General features: G+C 52.0%; 3 protein-coding genes across 3 annotated transcripts in view; 1 reads left to right on the forward strand and 2 right to left on the reverse strand.

The window, feature by feature from the left end:
• The window catches only part of LOC139790676 (ankyrin repeat domain-containing protein 18A-like), a 126,416-nt gene that overhangs the window by 39,368 nt on the left and 66,840 nt on the right, over positions 1–20,208 (forward strand). The gene's annotated exons all lie outside the window — the stretch shown is intronic.
• Positions 4,546–6,877, reverse strand: LOC139790691 (maestro heat-like repeat-containing protein family member 7). The gene is made up of 6 exons (XM_071732559.1): positions 6,640–6,877; positions 6,264–6,422; positions 5,984–6,085; positions 5,564–5,666; positions 5,182–5,232; positions 4,546–4,933 (listed from the first exon to the last, which is right to left on the reverse strand). Exons 1-6 carry the CDS (start codon positions 6,841–6,843, stop codon positions 4,806–4,808), a joined length of 747 nt encoding a protein of 248 aa, XP_071588660.1. The 5' UTR covers positions 6,844–6,877; the 3' UTR covers positions 4,546–4,805.
• Positions 7,761–11,661, reverse strand: LOC139790671 (uncharacterized). The gene is made up of 8 exons (XM_071732541.1): positions 11,381–11,661; positions 10,750–11,093; positions 10,531–10,610; positions 10,292–10,412; positions 9,900–9,989; positions 9,121–9,499; positions 8,454–8,551; positions 7,761–8,033 (listed from the first exon to the last, which is right to left on the reverse strand). The coding sequence occupies exons 1-8, from the start codon at positions 11,454–11,456 to the stop codon at positions 7,761–7,763; spliced, it is 1,461 nt and encodes a 486-aa protein (XP_071588642.1). The 5' UTR covers positions 11,457–11,661.

Below are 20,208 nucleotides of genomic sequence, written 5' to 3' on the forward strand. Positions count from 1 at the left end.
GCCCAAGGTGACTTTTGTAACAGAGATGACTATTTGAACTCCTCTGGGTCAATGAGTGTTCCTTATTTCTCATTTTAGAAATATCCCATGCAACGATGGCTGAACAGTAGAGGCTGACTTTGCCTTAGTGTTTGAAACTGGACTTGTGTTGATGTGGATTTGGAGATCACTTGATTAGCAATGCATGTGTCTGTTCAGGTCTAGTGTACAGCAGGGTTGGTGTTTTTTATTGGTACACTTAGTACCAATACCTTCCAACAGCTTTGGAAGTAGAGTGGGCATCTGGGAACTGGTTGGTATCTGGTGCCTGGCTTCAGGGGTTGCAAGAGGTTGACTCCTCTTGTCAGGTCCTAGAGTTTGATCTGGGCACAGCATCAGCTCTGGTTTGACTGCCCAGCTGGAGCTGAAAACCATCTGAATCAGCTGGGAGAGCTACAAATGTGGCTTGAGGAGCAGTATCCAGGTTCTGCCTTGGTTTGCTGCCTTTCCAGCTTTCTGTGAAGGCTGAGAGAGGTGCTTAAGAGGTGGTAGCGGGTGTGGGGGATGGATATTTTAAGGGCAGAGAGCTGCTGGCATCAGAGATCTTCCCTGCTTTGTCTTCATGGACTTGATGCTTTTGTCCCCAGTAACTTCAGATCACCAAGGAAGAACCTTCCATTCCTGAACTGCTGCTCTCAGTACTGCAGGAGGTGATGTGCTTCAGAGGTAGGAACCTCTGAAAAGCCTCCAACCACTTTAAGGCTGTGTAGCACTGGCTGGTGTTTTCTTTGCCTTTCAGGCACTTTCTCAAGTGGCTGCTTTGGTTGCAAGCACACAAAGAAGAGGAGTGAATCCAAACTCTACGTTGGCAGAGGTGTACAGCTTCTGTCTCTCTTGGAGAGACTTCCAGCCTCAACAACCCCATGCAGCGCTACAGGCTGGGGACAAATTGGTTGGAGAGCAGCCAGACAGAGAGGGACGTGGGAGTCTGGATTGCCAGGAAGGTGACCAAGAGCCAGCAGCGTGCCCAGGTAGCACAAGAGGTCTCAAGTTGTGCCAGGGGAGGTTTAGGTTGGACATTAGAAAGAATTTCTTTACGGAGAGGGTGATCAGCCATTGGAATGGGCTGCCCAGGGAAGGGGTGGATTCTCCATCCCTGGAGATATTTAAAAAGAGCCTGGATGTGGCACTCAGTGCCATGGGCTGGGAACCACGGGGGGAGTGGAGCAAGGGACTTGATGATCTCAGAGGTCCCTTCCAACCCAGCCAAGTCTATGATTCTATGACTCCGAAGTGAGTGCTGCTGCTGCTTCTGCACTGGTGTGCCTAGGGCTGTCAAGAAGCAAGGCTGGGTTTTCTCTGTGAGCTGCCTGGTGTCCTCTAGCAAGTAGGCTTTCCCTGCCTTGGGCAGTGGAGGCCCAGACTGAGTCTTACTCCATGAATAACAGCCCATCCAGACAATAGCTTGACTAGCAAGAGGTGAGGATGGGTGAGTTCAAACTCCAAAGGGAGGGGATGTTGCTTCTTTCCATTGTCTCCTATTACAAAGGGGCATTTAGGGGGCAAAAGAGGCACCTAGCAAAGAGCATGTGTTTTCAGAGAACTCGTGACCTCTGGGCACATCATTCTGGGATGCTTGAGGTATTAAGGTTGCCAGTATAATTTGTGACAAGGTCTGAATGTTCTGTGGGCTCTTGCCAGCTCTTCCAGGAGAATTGCTGGCTGGGCCCTGCTTGGCCTTGGTGGACCTGTCCAAGGGACTTTGTGGGCTTTCTGACTCCTTGGGGCCACTGGAAGGGCGAGCAGTGGCCTTCTTGCAGATGTTGTGCTCAGTTGTGACACAGCAGCATAAGTGGATGCAGAAGGCAGACCTAGGGAAGTGGAAGTTAACTGAGGTTTAATTGTACCTCAGCTGAATCACTTCTGCACCAGCCTGATTTCTTGATCTGAGAAATGTGGAGCTGTTTGTCTGTTGAGATCCTTTGTTACTGTGACTTCATTGTACCTCTAAAAGTTGTCGCCTTAAAACTGGGGAAAAGGTGCATATCTTCACAGCTGATAAGGGGGACACTCAGTACTTTTTCTTGAAGTGAGCAACTTGCACAGGCTCTGAAGCTCCAGGGGTAGCTCCAGCCAGTTGCAAGATGACTGTAGTGTTCAAACTGGTTATAAACCAGTTCCACTTGGAGTTTGGTAATTCAGCCCAGTGTTGGGCAGGCTTGTTACCTGTTTTGCTCTGAGCTCATTCTGACATGGGCATTTGGAATGTTTTTTTTCTCGCTGAGATGCCTCCCAGCTGGTCTCTGACCTCTTCTTCCTGGGCGGGTCACTGATTTCACACCCCAAAATCCTCCCGCAAAGCCACATTCTTGGTCATGAGGAGTGTGGCTTTTTTTCAACCTGGTACCTCCTAATCTTTATCGGTAGAACGCCTGCAGGTATCAGACACAAAGAGTACAGTGTATGCTCTGGTCTTCATTAGAGCAGTTCATCATTTTGAACTAGAAAATGTCAAGTGATGAGGTTTTTTGTCCAACAGTTATCTCTGTAGAGGTAGCATGAGCTCTGGGATGCAGTGGAAGTGGGAATAGGGATGTACCTGTGTTCAGTTGAATCCTCTATGATGTTTTATATGGTAGTCATCTCTCTCTTGTGAGAGCTGCATCAGCAGGATGCAGGTAGGATATGAGGTGTATCAGGACGTAGATAAAAGCCTTATCCTTAGAAGAAGCCACCTAAAAAGGGTAGAATAGCATGCGGAAGACCTTCCCAGGTATTTTGGGTTCTTATGTCCTGCATGAAGCAGATCAGCGTAGCGTGAAGTATCGAGTCAGACACTTGTCTTTAAAAGGTACTTATGAGGTGGCAATTTTTGTGTGGAATGTTTGTCTGGCTTTGAAGTAAGGCAAGTTTTATTTTCATTGGGTTCTGACTTGATAGAAGATCCATGAAACTTTCTTTGGAAGGAGTTCCTCTTCTCACACCTTAGTATTTCTTCAAAACCCCTATTGAAAATAAAACCTAAAAGTTTAAACTCTTCACCCCTCATTTCATCAAACCGTTTTTTAGTAAAATAGGGAGCAGAAGGGGAAGGTTTTTCAGCTTGATACTTGGTTGGCCACACAGCCTGAGTAATCTTTGTATTTCCAAATGTGCAGTTGGCCACATTGTGAGGGATTTTGTGCTGCAAGTAATAAAACTTTACGTGCACACACTACCTGGTCATGAAGCATCTCTTCAGACACTGAGTGCAATATGAAAGGGTCAGTTTAATAAAATAAATTCCCTAGCTTCAGTGTAGTATTTTGGGAAATCTGAAAATGTTTTCAGATGTGCTGGTGGTTGAACAGGCAAGTTTACTGACCTTCTAGCTTCTGAGAAAGAGAACTGCATCCCTAGCTATAAAAGAGGCATCCAGGTTTCAGGAATTGCAGCTTCAGTTGTCAGTCACACTTCTTTCAGTTATGCATAGAAAAAAAATCACCATTCCACCAGCACATTTATAGAATTTATTAAGTAGTTTGTGTCAAGCCACTGAAAACATGCTATGAATAATCTGGGAAACAAAAAAAAAAAACAAAACCAAAACTACAGTTGCTTAAAAAGGAAGTGACGGGGTGTTGATGGTGAGTTTCAGGAAATGGTGAGGATAAGGGAAAGGTAGGAGATAGAATATAGCACATAGCAGTGACAGAGGGGGATTCCTTCTTGTTTGTTTGTTTTAATTGCTAATGAAACCATGGGAGGGATCAATTGAAATCCTTCCATTTTCTTGAAGGCAAGACCAAGTTGAACACAGTGTTTTTAGCTCTCCTGGGTGTGAGTACTGCTAAAAGGAGAGCTTGCTGGCCCCCAGGGACCGTCTGTGAAGCTGCGGGATTTGGGCACTGAGTGGGATCCTGAGTGGGATCCTAAGTGAGGAAGTGGGATTGTAGCCCAGGTGACTTTGTAACTTTGTTTTGTCTCTGTGTTAAATGTTAATGCTGTGGGTATGTGTGTGTGGGAATGAGACCAAATGTAGCTGTGAAGTGAGTATCCTTTTATCCCGGGAATGAATGTTACCTGATGTATGCTCTGAAATGTAGAAACTGTGAAAAAGGGAAGAAAAAACAAAAACCAAAAACCAAAAAAACAAACAAACAAAAAAAGGGAGGCGGGAGGGGGTTGAGTTTTATTACTGGGAAGTGGGCTTCACTTGCTGTAAGTGTAAACTTTGGTCTAAATGGGACAATCAGTGGTCAAAGACCAAAGGTGTAAAATTTTTATGGATTTGGAAGTGAACAAAGTGAGTGTGTGCTACATGGGGATTGTTGCTGCGACCTCCTTTATGAGATCCTTTGTAGGAAGAGCAAAAATGTGTGGTGGTGGAATTTAGTGACGGTGATTGTTACCACCTGAGCTGTTATTTTATGTTTTGATTGTGAGGACAGATCAGCCACTACTCATGGAGGTCCCAGGACTTTACAAAAATGTCAGGAGCAGCAGTTAAACCTAACAACAGATGCTGTCTATTAATGCCCCTCCCTAATAAAGAAAGGAGAGAGAATAAGGGAGAGAGACTTATGATTGGAAACTAAACTACACAACTTTAATGAAACAGTAATGAGAACAAGGAAACAATTACTAAATCTATACAACTATCCAGGAACGTCACTAACTATATACAAATATACAGGAAAACGATCCCACCTTCCTCCCCCTTTTCCCCCACTAACTCTGACAGGGCAGCCCTGGAAGGTCCAGGCTGGACTCCTGGAGTCAGCGGCAGTCAGGAGCTGGAGGCAGAACAGGGCTCTTCCCAGAGAAGAGCTGCACCTCAGCCGGGCTTAGCGGCGCCAAGGTCGCTTGGTGCTTCCTGGTTTTGCCTTCACCCTTACACAGCTCAGAATGAAGGTGGTCTGAGTTGCCAGGCACCGGATGGAGGGTGTGCTGTCATACTTGAGGTGCTGAAGTGCTGTGAGCAAAAGAAAAAGAGAGCCCAAATGAGCCGCAGTGTCTGCAGAGCCATCTCCTCCAGCCCCCGGCAGCCCCTTTGCCCTCCAGGAGAACAGAGCTGCTGCAGAGGAATGCCCAGCATGCCCCTGCCATCTTCCCCTGCCCCTGAAGCATTTCTCTAGAGCAGGGCCTGGCATGGCAGCACCCTGCCCAGGCTCCGTCCCCTGCCCCTCCAGCCCCGACCAGCACAGCTCTGCCCCTGCTCACCGCTGATCGTCTCAGACAGCTTCTGCTGGCTTTGGCCCCGCGCAGCAAGCCCTGGGAAGAAAGAGAGAGAGCGTCTCCGGTGTGCTGCTCCCCCCCCAGCACACTCCGCCCCAGCACAGCCCCCGGCCCGGCCGCCTCGGCTGCACAACCTCCTCCCCCCCCGCAGGGCTGAGCCCGCGAAAGACCAGGAGTGACAGGGTGGCACTGGGCAAGGCGGCCACCAAGCCCCCCTGCGTGGGCAGGGCTGGCAGAGGGAGGCCAAGGCCCTGCACGGGGCAGCCATGAGGGGCTCTGGCAGCCACACGGCTGCTCCTGGTGCCAGGGCAGCAGTGGGGGCTGGGGCCAGGCTGCCAGAAGAGGGTCCGCAGGGGCTGTGGCTCACCGATGAACCTGATGGCCTCCATTCTCACGCTGGCCTGAGCGTTATGCAGGTACCCCAGGCTCTGATCCAAGTAATCTTCAGCCCTGGTCCTGTCCTGCAGCAGCTGGAGAGAGCGGGAAGCTATGGGCATGTATCCCAGTCCTTCCTCCCAGCCCATTCCCCTCTCCCAGCCAGGAGCCTGTGGGACTGAGGTGGAGAGGGAGCCCCAGGGGTGCCAAGAGAGACCCCCGTGGGGTGCAGGGAGGGGAGAGGGGCCTGGAGAGGAGCCCCTGGGGGCTCTCTTCTTGAGGACAGGGAACAAGGATGCAGCTCCAGGCTGTGGGCTCTGGGCTGCAGCAGGGCTGTAGGGGAGGCAGAGTTGCAGAGCCCACAGCCCAGACTTTTTCCTCCTCCAGCCTGAGGCTTGCGGGTTGTCCTCACCAAGCACTCTCCAATCCTCCACATCTGCTCTGTCTGCACCACGTGTTGGAGCTGTTGCCACTTGAGGAACTCTGCGGCACCAAGGAGGGCTTGGCTGGAGGCCTGCACAACAGCACAAGTTGGGAGATGGCAGCACGGCCTGGGGAAGGAGGCCTGGCATCCCCCTCCTTCTTATCTGCCTTTCTTCCTGCCCTGATCCCACCCCTAGGAACCTGGGACATGGTGCCCTGGCCCAAAGAGCTGCGGGGCTCTTCCTGCAGCTCTGCTTTGGAACCTGTACCTCGGCCACGCTCTGGGTGTCGTCACTCATGTGAAACCAGAGCGGGAGCAGGCCCCGTCGCACTTGGTTTCTCATCTGCCTCTTGCACTTCCCCGCCACCTTCTTCAGCAGCTCAGTGAAGAGGCTGATGGAGATCTCCCTCAGCTCGCTCAACAGCCCCTGAGGAGAAGCAGAGCAGGACTTGAGCAAGAGCAGCTCTGCCCATGGTGAGCCCGTTCCCAGCTGGCAGAGCCTGCAGGGTTCAGAGAGCAGTTCTCAGGGAGAAGCTGAGCTGAGCTGCAGAACCCGGAAGCCGTCCATCCATCCATCCATCCATCCATCCATCCATCCATCCATCCATGCCTCTGAAGGGCTCAGGCTCCCACAGCAGCCTTACGTTGTCAAAGAGGGGCAGGAGCTTGTCCAGCAGCTCCACAGCGATGGAGCTGGCCTCCTCCCTCGTCAGTTCCCCCATCACTTTTCTGCAGATCCTCAGGGCCTTCAGTTGAACATCTTTGCTGCCCTGCTGCAGGACCTCCAGCAAGTCCATCAGGAGCACCTTCATTTTTCTCGCCTGTGTGAGTGAAAAAGCAGTTTCCATTTGGGGAGAAGATCACAAGTGCCTCCTGGAAATCTCCCCAGGAAGCCACGAGGCCCCACCGTGGCAGGGAGGGCGTTTGGCTGACTCCCAGCCCCTGCCTGCCCTCCAGAATGCCCTGCTCACCATCTCAGGACTCTCTGACAGTGTAGCAACGCCGCTGAGCACCAGCGAGAGCATGGCCTGGCTCCGATGCCTCAGGAACCTCCAGAACTCGTAGGTTCGGGCAAAGTGCTCCTCTGGCAAGTGAAGGCTGGCCAGCAACTGAAAGAAACCCAGCAGTGAGGGATGGGCAGAGCTGGTGGAGCTCCCCACACCGTGCAGCTCCTGCTTCCCCCGGGCAGCTGAGGACGAGGGCACGGGGGCTCTTTCTGGGAACTCACAGCCAAGCAAGAGGTGTCCTCCCTGAGAGTGCAGAAGAGCAGCTTCTGCTTCCTCTGCTGGAGCTGCTTGAGGAGCTCGGGCACAACCAGATCCAAGGCCAGGGGCACGGAGAACATCACCTCCCACATGTCCAGGCCAGTGCTGCAAGCCAAAGCCCTCTGTCAGCAGGGCTGCCTCAGATAAAGAGAATAGAGACCTTTTGGGTACTTTTGGGGCCAGTACCTGTTTCCTGGTGGAGCGTTGTCCAGCAGCAGCCTGACTGCCTCCTCAGGGCACTGCTCAACCATCTTGAGAAGCAGCGACCGCACCCCCTGCCAGGCTGACTCCGAGCTGATGAAGCGCAGGTTCTCGTAGATGTAGCCCATGATCTTTGGCATCTGGAGGGGGGGACACGGGTGAGGATGGATGGATGGATGGATGGATGGATGGATGGACACATGGAGGAAGGGAGGGAGGGAGGGAGGGAGGGAGGGAGGGAGGGAGGGAGGGAGGGAGGGAGGGAGGGATGGTGCTGCCACTGGAGTGCAGCCATTCCCTCAGTTGCCCTTCCCAGCCCACTCTGTGGCCTGCAGGTGCCTGAGCCACCCAGGCCTGGGAGGGATGGAGGGAGGAACAAGGGCTGAGAGGGCTGAAGGGCAACCCAGGCACAGGCCACTCACATCCACCAGCCAGCAGTCAGAGTCTCCTGTGATCCCGTCCACCACGCTTTTGATCATCTCCTTGTCATACATGGTGAAATCCTGCATGCCCTCAATGATTCTGAGGATGAAATCTGTTCTTTCAGAGGGCTGGAGATACTTGGCAAAAATCTTTGGGAGGAAGGGAGAGGGCAAAGACACGTCAGCCGGAGTGCCCTGATGGGGTGGCTTAGGTGGCCCAGGTGGGAGGTGCCCAGCAGGGATGGTGGCAGCAGTGCCCATGGGAAAGCTGGCAGCAGGGGCTGCAGCCCCTGCCCATGGGAGGATGAGGAGAGAGGACCCCCAGGGTGAGCAAGGAGGTTTGGGGGGATGGGCACAGGGTGCTGCTGGCCCTACAGACACCCAGGGCTTGCTGGTGGCCAGGAGGTCTGGAGCTGCTGCTGCTGCTGGGATGCTGAAGGGCAGCCCTGGCATCATCTCTGCTCGGGGACAGCGAGGCCACGCCAGCTCCCCTGTTTCTGGTGCCATTGCCGACACACGTCCTCTGCTGATGCCCTGGACAAGGGTGGCAGCAAGGGGGAAGGTCATTACCTCAGTAACATTTCTGGCAGTCTCCAAGCAGGACGGGGCAGCAGTCTGGAGTTCCCAGTTCTCCTTGAGCTTCCCATGGTCCTCGGGCAGTGTTGTCACTGAGCAGGGCAGAGACACAGGAGAGGGTAAGATTCAGCAGCTTTGCAGGCAAGCTGAGCACATCCTGACAAGAGCTTGGAAGGAGGAATGGCTGAGGAGGGAGGTGATGACCCACGGCCAGGGGAGGAGGTACTGGACAGCAGTGTAAGTCAAGGTGGAGCTGCCTGCAGTGTCTGCATGGGAATGCTCCTGGGCTGGGAAAGCCCAAGGCCTCCAGCCCTGAGGCAGCCCCACAATGAAACCATGGCTGGAGTCATGGTGCAGGGGGCAGGGCTCCCATGGCTGGAGACTCCCCAGGGCAGGGGTAGAAGCTCTTCAAGGGAGGTGAGGAAGAGGAGGAGTGGGGCTGCCTCCTCTTGGAAGAAGCAGAAGCTCAGCTCTACGGGACCAGCAGCAGCCTGGGAGAGAGTGTGGGGCTGAGGAGCAGAGGAGAGGCACTGCTGGGGACATGGTGATGCCCCCAGCAAGCCCAGGAATGGTCGGTCTGTGGCAACCCCCGGGGAGACAAGCAGACCCCTGGGGTGATGTTGGTGTGCAGAGGGATGCGGCCCACCACAGCTTCTCTTACATTTTTGTCGCTTTAGTATGAAGAGGGAACAAAGGGCGTCCAAAGCCATGGCGCTGGTGTCATCGCCTTCTTCCTTGAAGGACAGGAGGAGGACGAGTTGTCCCAGCAGCCGCCCGAGGTTTGGGATCTGGAAGTCCCTGCTCTCCTCATTTTGAGCAGCCTGGGTGAGGGAGGCAGAAGAGCAAAAGGGTCTCCCAGAGCAGAGAGGTGGGGAGAGCTGCAGCGGTGTGCAGGGAGGGGGAGATGGCCTGGCTGGAGGGTGCCGGGTCCTTACATTCTCTGAGGAATACTCGGTCAGGAGACGGCTCAGAATCCTGATCCTGCCCACCACCCTCTTACGCACCTCGGGTCTCAGGCAGTTGCACGAGCTGATCAGGAGCTGGGAAGAGAGAAGCCGCTGGTGTGCCCTGGGAGCAGCCACCCCCTCCAGCAGAACCAGCACCGCTCCACTCCTGGGCTGGACTCGCTCAGTCCATCAAGGCTCCCTCTGCTCTCCAGCAAAGGCTGGAGTGGGGTTCCTGCCCCTGGGGTGCCCCACAGGCTTGGGACAAATGCCCCCCAGCAGCCTTGTGGCCAGGCAGGAGGCAGATGCCACCCTCTCTGCAGCCACTGTCTGCCAGAAAAGCCTGGCAAGCAGCCCCTGGTTACCCCAGGCCATTGGGCACCCCCCTGCAGTCTGCTCTCTCTCAGGTTGGCACTGGTGTGAGGACCATCCATCCATTCACTCATTCACTCCAGAGAGGACAATCCCTTCCCTCTACCCTTTACACGTGCCAGACCTGGAATATAATCTGCAGCAGCTCGCTGACTCTGGAGGCAGGACAATTCAGCACCAATGCCTCCAGCAGGGTGTCTGTGCCTTCCATGGTCTGCAAGGAGGACAAAGAGCTGTGGTCTGGTGTCTTCTTCCTTCCTGCTGTCTCTGCCAGCCCCAGGAGACTGAGCTGAACTCCCGGAGAGAGCCAGGGACAGACAATCTGCTGCGTGCAGAGCAGCCTGTGGCACTGGCTGTGGCACTGTGCCCACGGGAAGGGCACACAGGAGGGAGTGAGGGTGGGAAAGTCAAGCCCGGCCCCTGCCCTGCCTTGCATCTCTGCTCAGATCCCAGCAAAGGGTGGCCAGGGAGCAGACCTGAGGGACTGGGAGCTCCTGCAACTAAGCCAGCACTTACCTTGTAGTAGACGGTGGGTTTCAGGTTCCTCATTGTCTCTTTTGGAGGAAGCCAGAAGACACTGGAGAAGCAGGCCTCGAGGAGGCTTTTCTCTTTGCCCTCCAGCACTGTCCCCACCGTGCTGCAAAGAGAGAGGGTCCAGTTGGACGCTGGTGCTGGGAGCAGTGCCTCCAGGCCCTGTGCAGGTGGACAGGGTCCCCCCTCTGGGGCAGAGGTCCCCAGGAGGGATGGGCAGGTACCTCAATTTGGCGATGGCCAGCATGGCAAGCCTCCGCACTTCTGTTTGCATTTGGAAAGGGGGCTCCTCCTCCAGCACCATCTGCAGAGTACAGAGAGATGGGACCTGGCAGCAGCCCTCACCCAGTGCCACCAGACCCTCACCCTGCCCAAACTCTGTCCTCACAGGGTGCTGGGGCCCTTGTCCCTTCCTTCCCCAGCACTGCCAGCTTCCCCCTCACCTTGATGGTCTCTGCCAGTCTGTACCCGTGGCAGAAGATCTCCATGCCCTGTGTCGAGCCAAGGATCTTTGCACATCCACACAGGGCACAGATGCATTTCAGGAACCTTGTCACCTGCTCCGTGTCCTGGCAGGCAGTGGGCAGAGAGAGAAACAGGGAGGCTGAGAGGGGACACACACCTCCAGCAGCCTGGCAGCAGGCAGCAGAGCCCCTGCCAGCAGCACCCGGCATGGCCACCTCAGGAATGGCTGCAGTTACCTTTTGCGGGCTCCTGACAAAGTCCACGATGAAGTCCACCGCTTGCTTTAATCTCTCGTCTTTGTAGAGAGGCAGCCAGCTGTCATCTAAGAGAGGAGGAAAGGAGAGGAGAAGAGGGCAGGGGAGCTGTAGAGAGGGTGCGGTGGTGGCAGGAGAGAGTTGAGGCAGGAGCTCTGCCCTCCCCCCAGCCCCATGCCCACTCCCCAGGCCCCCTCTTCCCGTCCATGTCAGGGCTGGAGGGTGCCCAGCAGATGGGCTGCAGTGCTGGAGCACAGCATGGTGGGGAAGGGAACCCCCCCTCTTTCAGCGGGGCAGGAAAGGTCCCCGTCCCACAGCCTGGATGGCTCCTGCTGCCTCTGCCTGCCTCACTCACCGACCATCAGAGGCTGCACCGTGTTCTCATCCCTGTCCTCCTCCACCATGGGGGGGCTGGGGAATCTCTCCGCCATCCTGTAACGAAAAAGGAAAAGGGTTGGAGTGGGAAGGGGGAAGCTTGGGTCAAACCCCTTGGTACCGTTCGGCTGCCGGGGCCAACAGGGAATGACGTGGGCTGTGCTCCGGGGCTCCTCGCCAGCTCCTCTCCTCTCCCGTCGCTGTCCTGCCGGACAATGAAGACCCCGCTGACCACCCCGAGGGAAGTAGGGTGCCACCAAGTGATGTCACAAAGGACCCCAATGTGATCTCTGCCTGTGCCAGATAAGGGCAAGACAATCGGTGTGCCAGGAGCTTGGGGACAGGGGACAGCAAGCTGCAGGTGGCAGAGGCAAAAGGACCTTTAGTCCCTCCTGGCCAACTGGAAGGGGGAGATTCCCCCACTTTGGAAAGTTTCAAGTCTCATGTCCAAGGGTTGGACCAGATGAGGTCCCTTCACCCCTGACATTCCATGATTCTGTGATTCTGTGAATGATTCCGCAACTCTAGGGTTCTACGATTCTGTGATTCTATCATTCTATGAATGATTCAATGATTCTGTGATTCTGTGATTGTAAAAATCTGTGATTCTATAAATCTGTGGTTCTGTGATTCTGTGAATGATTCCATGATTCTATGCTTCTATAATTCTATGGATCTATGATTCTGTGATTCTATAAACTTTGCCTTTGCTCTGCCCTCCTGGTGCTGCTGCCAGGAGAAACCCAAACCTCAGCAGGACGTGGTCCTGCAGAACCTGCTCTCGGTGAGCCTGCTCAGGCAGACATTGGACCAGATGGGCCTCACAGGTCCCTTCCTTTGGGATGCGAGGCCTGGTGCCTGGACACCAATGTCAGAGGGGTCTCCATGGTAACCATGGTGGGGTGGATCAGAAAAGCCCAAGCCCTGGGGGGCCCACTCCCAGGAGGGCACCTCTCTCAGGAGACAGCAGCTCCTCTGGGTGGCTGTGGAACGTCTGTGGCAGAAGAGGCACAAGATGTCTATGGAGAAGAAGGAGAAGGGCTGCTCCCAGCCCAAGGGGCTGTCGATTCTCAAGCTGAGACTCCAGGTGGACAGGAGGGAGAGGCCAGTGCTGGGACAGTACTGCCTCGGCACCAGGGCTGGGCTTGCAGGCACCATGGGGGCTTCTGTGCCACAGCAGACACCTCCAGCCTGTTATAAATGACCGGGACTCAATATTCTGTCAATAGTTTAATTTAATCAATAAAATTGCAATAAGCAAAACCGTGCTGGGTGCGTGGGGAGTCTCCGCTCCACTCACACGCACACCGTAAAGTTTAATCCTTTAGCTTATATTCCATACCTTAGTACATATTCATAACTATTCTAATACATATTCATAACTGTGACACTCAGTGCCATGGTCTAGTAACTGCAGCGGTAGTGGATCAAGGGTTGGACTTGATGATCTCTGAGGTCCCTTCCAACCCAGCCAATTCTGTGATTCTATGATGCTATGATATTCATGACTGCTCTAGGAATAGACTGGGTTATGTTTATTAGTTCTTGGAAGAGGCAGGCCTTCAAAGACACATGCCCACTTTGCCTCTGGGGGTCTTTTTGACCCCCATCTGGTGGTCGTTGGACGAAGTCAGTGTCTGCCTCAGTTTCCCCTCTTGTTACCCTTCGATTCGGCACATGAGCTCCTTCACTCTTTCCTGTGCAACACTCTGCAGTCAGCAGTGAAACCACCTTAAATTGCAGCAAAATCAGCTTAGATTAGCACAACAGGATGTACATTGGAGCCTTTTCGAGGTACAGAAACTGTGGATGTCTTGTTTCTTCTTCCCCTAAGCCTTGTAGTTACACAAAGAACAGTTATATTTCGTTTGCGTATTTCACAATGTTGAAGACAGAGATATTATTAGTACTCTCAAAGCTGGGTTAGCGCACACTTTATAATTATTTAACATGAATTCACAAACACACATATATTACACTGACAAACCTTGTGGCCCTTCTATGGGAACATCACAGCATCAATAGACAAAGGAAGAGACACCAAGGTCAGCTACCTGGACCTGAGCAAAGCCTTTGACACTGTCCCACACAAGATCCTGGTCTCCAACCTGGTAAAAGATGGGTTTGATGGATGGATGGACCATGCGTAGATAAAGAACTGCCCTGATGGCTGCACCCAAAGTGTGGCCACAAGGATGATCAGAGGGCTGGAGCATATCTCCTATGAAGGCAGACGGAGAGACGTGGGGTTATTGAATCTGGAGAGGAGAAGGCTCTGAGCAGAACTCAGCCTTCCAGTACCTGTAGAGGGCCACAAGAAAGCTGGTGAGGGACTTTAGGATGTCAGGTAGTGATAGGACAGGGGGGAATGGATTCAGATTGGAGGAGAGTACATTTAAATTAGATATAAGAAGTTCTTCACCATGAGGGTGCCCAGAGAGGTGGTGGAAGCCCGATCCATCCCTGGAAGTTTTTAAGGTCAGGCTGGATGGAGCACTGAGCAACCTGATCTGGTTGCAGGTGTCCCTGCCCATGGCAGGGGGGTTGGAACTGGATGACCTTAAAGGTCCCTTCCAACCCTGAAAATTCTGTGATCCCGTGAGTCTAACATCTTCTCTAAAATGAGACGTCAAAGGATGATCTGATAAAAAAAACCAAAATAAACCAACAAAAAACTAAACCCTTTTCATTAAGGGCTCCTCCTTAACTACAGTGGGAAAACCTCTCCAATTAGCTGTGGAAGTCTTGCAGATGTGAAGAAGACCCCACGGAGAGCCATGGCCCTTTAGTGCTCTTGATTCCAATGAGCCCCAGGGTGTTTCTGGTGCTGAGTCCATGATCCTCAGGCGCTGAGAGATGAATGAACAAACTGCTCCAGAAGTCAGAATGGAACCTGAAAGTACCTTGAAGCATTGATTGGCCCCACTGAGGGCCATTGCTGCCAGAGCCTCCCTGTGGCCTTGTTACAGCAGATCACTGGAGGCCATGATAGCAGGGAGGCAAAGGCTCTGTAAAGGTGGCTCTGAAGCCAAGGATTTTTCATTATTTTATTTATTAATGAAGCAGTGAGGCCAAACTCTGAACCCCAGGCAATGGGAAGGCAGAGCCCATCCCTCACTTGTAGGTCAGGACTCTTCCTGGGAACAATGGGGTATGAAAAGGAGTCATAAAAAAAAAATCTCTAACGCATCCTGACCTCCCCAAGAAAGGGAAAGAAAGTCCAGAGCCTCAAGACAAAATTGCTCCTGGTAGACCTTGGTTGAGGCAGCTGCCACGTCTGAGGGGACAAAGCCGTTGGGTCCAGAGCCCTTGGCCACCTCTCCTGCGGGCTGCCCTACACTGTCCATGCCTGCAGCTCCTTCTTTAAACTGCTTTAAACAGGCTTTAAACTTAAAGGTCCTGCAGGGAGGGTTTTTTGCCCTTTGCCCAACACCCCCAATCAACAAGCAACAATCAGACTCAAGAGGTTTTAACCACCAGTTGTACCAGAGTCCTGCTTCTCGGCCTCAAAAGGACCTTCTGGAAAATGGCTGCAGGAAGGAGCCCCCAGCCCCACCCAGAGGAGCTGCTGTTTGCAGCGGGAGGGGAACCCAGGAGGGGCTTTTGTGCCCCCCACCTCAGGAGTTTCCCATCCCCACCCCCAGGCCACGGCCCCTGCCCTGCTGCGGGGCTCTGACACAGAGGGGACTTAGCCAGGATCCTGCGTGCTCAGGGGCTGCACAGAGAGGAGCCAGGAATCAACAGTTATTACTGTTATAAATGACCAGGACTCAATATTCTGTTAATGGTTTAATTATTTAATTAATAAAATTGCAATAAGCAAAACAGTGCTGGGTGTGTGGGGAGTCTCCGCTCCACTCACACGCACAACCCCTAAAACTCTGGAATTACCTTTTAGTGATTGCAATTCAGTGAATATTCAAAAGGAGGTGGGTTTACATACATATCCATAGGGATTACATCATTAATTATAATATGCATGATAGGTGGAGTCTGGGCAGAGTCGTCTTTTGAGGAAGTATCTGGGGGTTGTCAAGGGGTCTTTGGATGAAGTAAGAAGTCTTCCTCAAGCTTAAACTTTTTACCTTAATTTCACTGACTTCATTATCTTGTTACAAGGTGATATCAGACCCTAGCCATAACTTTCCTCTTATCATAGAATCACAGAATCATAGAATTGGCTGGGTTGGAAGGGACCTCTGAGATCATCAAGTCCAGCCCTTGCTCCACTCCCCCCGTGGTTCCCAGCCCATGGCACTGAGTGCCACATCCAGGCTCTTTTTAAATATCTCCAGGGATGGAGAATCCACCCCTTCCCTGGGCAGCCCATTCCAATGGCTGAGCACCCTCTCCGTAAAGAAATTCTTTCTAATGTCCAACCTAAACCTCCCCTGGCACAACCTGAGACCTCTTGTGCCCTCTTGTCTTGCTGAGAGTTGCCTGGGAAAAGAGCCCAACCTCCCCCTGGCTCCAACCTCCTTTCAGGGAGTTGTAGAGAGTGATGAAGTCTCCCCTGAGCCTCTTCTTCTCCAGCCTGAACACCCCCAGCTCCCTCAGCCCTTCCTCACAGGAATTCTGCTGGATCCCTTCCCAGCCTCCTTGCTCTTCTCTGGACCCGCTCCAGCACCTCAATCTCCTTCCTAAACTGAGGGGCCCAGAACTGGACACAGGACTCAAGCTGTGGCCTCCCCAGGGCTGAGCACAGGGGCAGAATCCCTTCCCTGGACCTGCTGGCCACGCTGTTCCTGATCCAGGCCAGGATGCCATTGGCCCTCTTGGCTACCTGGGCACACTGCTGGCTCTTGGTCACCTTCCTGGCAATCCAGACTCCCAGGTCCCTCTCTGTCTGGCTGCTCTCCAACCAATTTGTCCCCAGCCTGTAGCGCTGCATGGGGTTGTTGAGGCTGGAAGTCTCTCCAAGAGAGACAGAAGCTGTACACCTCTGCCAACGTAGAGTTTGGATTCACTCCTCTTCTTTGTGTGCTTGCAACCAAAGCAGCCACTTGAGAAAGTGCCTGAAAGGCAAAGAAAAAACCAGCCAGTGCTACACAGCCTTAAAGTGGTTGGAGGCTTTTCAGAGGTTCCTACCTCTGAAGCACATCACCTCCTGCAGTACTGAGAGCAGCAGTTCAGGAATGGAAGGTTCTTCCTTGGTGGTCTGAAGTTACTGGGGACAAAAGCATCAAGTCCATGAAGACAAAGCAGGGAAGATCTCTGATGCCAGCAGCTCTCTGCCCTTAAAATATCCATCCCCCACACCCGCTACCACCTCTTAAGCACCTCTCTCAGCCTTCACAGAAAGCTGGAAAGGCAGCAAACCAAGGCAGAACCTGGATACTGCTCCTCAAGCCACATTTGTAGCTCTCCCAGCTGATTCAGATGGTTTTCAGCTCCAGCTGGGCAGTCAAACCAGAGCTGATGGACTGGCTAGCACAGGGGCTTAGAATCCCATGGGAGGAACGGAATGCACTGGCTGGCACTGTGCCCAGATCAAACTCTAGGACCTGACAAGAGGAGTCAACCTCTTGCAACCCCTGAAGCCAGGCACCAGATACCAACCAGTTCCCAGATGCCCACTCTACTTCCAAAGCTGTTGGAAGGTATTGGTACTAAGTGTACCAATAAAAAACACCAACCCTGCTGTACACTAGACCTGAACAGACACATGCATTGCTAATCAAGTGATCTCCAAATCCACATCAACACAAGTCCAGTTTCAAACACTAAGGCAAAGTCAGCCTCTACTGTTCAGCCATCGTTGCACGGGATATTTCTAAAATGAGAAATAAGGAACACTCATTGACCCAGAGGAGTTCAAATAGTCATCTCTGTTACAAAAGTCACCTTGGGCCTTACATCCAAAAGCCACCTCCTTAAGAGCAAGTCCCTCCCTGGACAAAAGAAAACAGAGAACCTTTTGCCAGGGGTCCTACAAAGTCCAGAAATTAATCAGGACACAACTCATGTGCCGAATCGAAGGGTAACAAGAGGGGAAACTGAGGCAGACACTGACTTCGTCCAACGACCACCAGATGGGGGTCAAAAAGACCCCCAGAGACAAAGTGGGCATGTGTCTTTGAAGGCCTGCCTCTTCCAAGAACTAATAAACATAACCCAGCCTATTCCTAGAACAGTCATGAGTATGTATTAGAATAGTTATGAATATGTGTTAGAATAGTTATGAATATGTATTAAGGTATGGAATATAAGCTAAAAGATTAAACTTTATGGTGTGCGGAGTGTGAGTGGAGACTCCCCACGCACCCAGCGCTGTTTTGCTTATTGCAATTTTATTAATTAAATTAAACCATTAACAGAAGAATATTGAGTCTCGGTCATTTTTAACAGCATCAGCTTGAACTCTTTTTAGTAATTTAAGCTGACTGATCATTCAACACTAAATGAAACTACAGTCCCCAAGGAGCTTTCAGAAAGACCCATTTTCCTTCCTATTAATCCCGTCCTTGATTCTAGACTCTTTTACATTTATTTAAAAGCTCAGTCTCTTCAAATGCCAACATTTTTGAGATTGGCAACCATGATTTATGACATGCACAACAATCCTCAATTAATAAATTAAATTTAGCAAAAGAGACAATCTGTGAGAAACAAAAAAAAAACATTCTATAAAAAAGGAGAGCTGGAGAGCAAGTGGAACTGGCTAGGCACAGCTTAAGTTAAACCAGTTGTGTCTGCAAGGAAAAAAAGGAGCACTGCTCTTGGCCCATATTGCTGTCTTTCCTAGACGGGCAGGAACTGCTTCAGCTCCATCTTAGACAACTTCTTCAGTCCAGTGACATCTGCAAGCAAACCTCTGATCAAAGCCAGGCCAAGAGCACTACTTCAAAACTGGGTTGTAATGACTACACCTGAATCGTCTGGACCTTGAATGGAATCAAAAGCTAAACACACCACATGTAAATATCTATTTATGAAACAGAGTTACTCTCATTGCGTATTTTATTGAAAAATTACAATTAAAACTAAGATTTATTTTGGACGTGTATGAACTAAAAATCAAGGAAGACACTTCTCTTCCCCATCAACAAAGAGCACTGGAATTTCCTCCGCTGGTTAACAATTTCTGACCAAATTCACCCTACAAAACTTTACAAATCATTATCAATAGATAGCAGAGAGGAAGAACTTCTCCTCAATTTGGGTAACAAAGGCAAGACAAAGGAAAGAGATCAAATATCTGTAGGAATAGAAACGCCAGTCCTGGTAGAACAGAAATATACAGACACGGAAAGGAACAGAAACACCAACACACAGTGCTGCCGTGCAGTCACTTTCCATATTTACATTTACTCAAGTCTGAGCCACAACCAGAGAATATTTACAATCATTTAGGTGCCCAGATCCAGTGCTTCAAAAATCTACTGCAATATTTCACTATCATCCAACCAGAATATCCAACACAGCAAGAGCACAGTGGTGGTGGTGCCTTACTGCCAGGGCTGCTTGGGGTTGGGAGCTGGTCCCAGCACAGCCTCCCTCCTCATCCATGCCAAGTTGAAAGCTCTTCCAGTGGGCAAAGATGCTGAGTCCTGATGCCTCTTGTGTGTTTTTCCCCCATGCAGGCAAGACACTGGAGGAGGAGAATGCGCAACACCCAGACGTCCAGCCCAAGGGGCAGTCTGGGAGCCCCAGATTGTTTTCTTTGCCCCACAGCAGTGTCGTGACCACGGTAATGAGGAGCCCCAGAGTGTCAAGGGGTCCTGCGGGCTCTGCTTGCTTCTCACTGCTCTCTTTGCTTTCTCTCCTGGCCTGCCATCCCCTTCCAAAAGGGCTGGGTTGACCTCCATGTCCTCCAGGCACACCTGAAGCATCCCTCCCCTGGAAACTTCCTGGCCCTCAGGGCCTTGGTGGCACTGTCAGAAGAAGAGGAGATGGTGAGCGAGGTGGAGTCAGGCAGAGCCACCTTGGCAGCCTGGGGCTGAGGTAGGGGGGTAACATGGTGGCTTGGGTCTGGCTGGGAGGAAGGGGGTGGCTGTCAGCAGAGTGAGCCCTGCTCCAAGCAGCACAGAAATTCTCTGCTTCCCCCAGGCCAGAAGAATGAGGTACAGGTCCCTGCTGGATGACATCCTGCTGTGCTTGAAGGATCCCTGTGCAGACAGCAGGGTGTCAGCCTTGCTCATCTTCCACAACTTAATGGGGCACCTGAAGAAGAAGGCCAAAGCCATTGCTCTGCTGCTGGTGGAGGAGCTCCCACCCTTCTTTGATGATGTAAGGAGCCTGAGCTCCACAGAGGGGCAGAGGGCAAGGACCCCATGGGCAGCACTTGGGCATTTCCTCACACCCCTGGGCTCTCTCTGCTGGGAGGGCTGCTGGGTTCTGCAGCCCAGTGCAGCTTCTCCTTGGCAGGAGGAGGCATCCAGGCCTCCCAAGCCCCCTGAGCATCTCCCCTCACACCCACCCCACCAATGCCCCTGCTCACCATAGGAAGGGAGAGGCTGTTGCTGCACTCACCTTGTCTTTCTCTTTTTCCCATTTTCCCATTTTCCCTTTTTCACTTTTCCCTTCCTTCCTTTCTTCCTTTCTTCCTTTCTTCCTTTCTTCCTTTCTGTTTTTTTCTTCTTTCTTTCTTTCTCTTTCTTTCTTTCTTTCTTTCTCTTTCTTTCTTTCTTTCTTTCTTTCTTTCTTTCTTTCTTTCTTTCTTTCTTTCTTTCTTTCTTTCTTTCTTTCTTTCTTTCTTTCTTTCTTTCTTTCTTTCTTTCTTTCTTTCTTTCTTCTTCTTTCTTTCTTTCTTTCTTTCTTTCTTTCTTTCTTTCTTTCTTTCTTTCTTTCTTTCTTTCTTCTTTCTTT

Source organism: Heliangelus exortis, unplaced genomic scaffold (assembly GCF_036169615.1).
Source record: "Heliangelus exortis unplaced genomic scaffold, bHelExo1.hap1 Scaffold_131, whole genome shotgun sequence".
NCBI lineage: Eukaryota > Metazoa > Chordata > Aves > Apodiformes > Trochilidae > Heliangelus > Heliangelus exortis.

Bases quoted from the DNA above. Each gene is read 5' to 3' on its own strand.
- LOC139790691 (XM_071732559.1), bottom strand. From the start codon at position 6,843: ATGGAAACTGCTTTTTCACTCACACAGGCGAGAAAAATGAAGGTGCTC. The intron at 6,423-6,639 runs GTAAGGCTGCTG...GCTTCTCCTCAG, and splicing joins TCCTGCCCCTCTTTGACAAC to GGGCTGTTGAGCGAGCTGAG. The intron at 5,667-5,983 runs GTGAGGACAACC...CGCTCTCTCCAG, and splicing joins GGAGGATTGGAGAGTGCTTG to CTGCTGCAGGACAGGACCAG.
- LOC139790671 (XM_071732541.1), bottom strand. From the start codon at position 11,456: ATGGCGGAGAGATTCCCCAGCCCCCCCATGGTGGAGGAGGACAGGGAT. The intron at 10,413-10,530 runs GTACCTGCCCAT...CTCTCTTTGCAG, and splicing joins CTGGCCATCGCCAAATTGAG to CACGGTGGGGACAGTGCTGG. The intron at 8,552-9,120 runs GTAAGAGAAGCT...TGCCCTGCTCAG, and splicing joins CATACTAAAGCGACAAAAAT to TGACAACACTGCCCGAGGAC.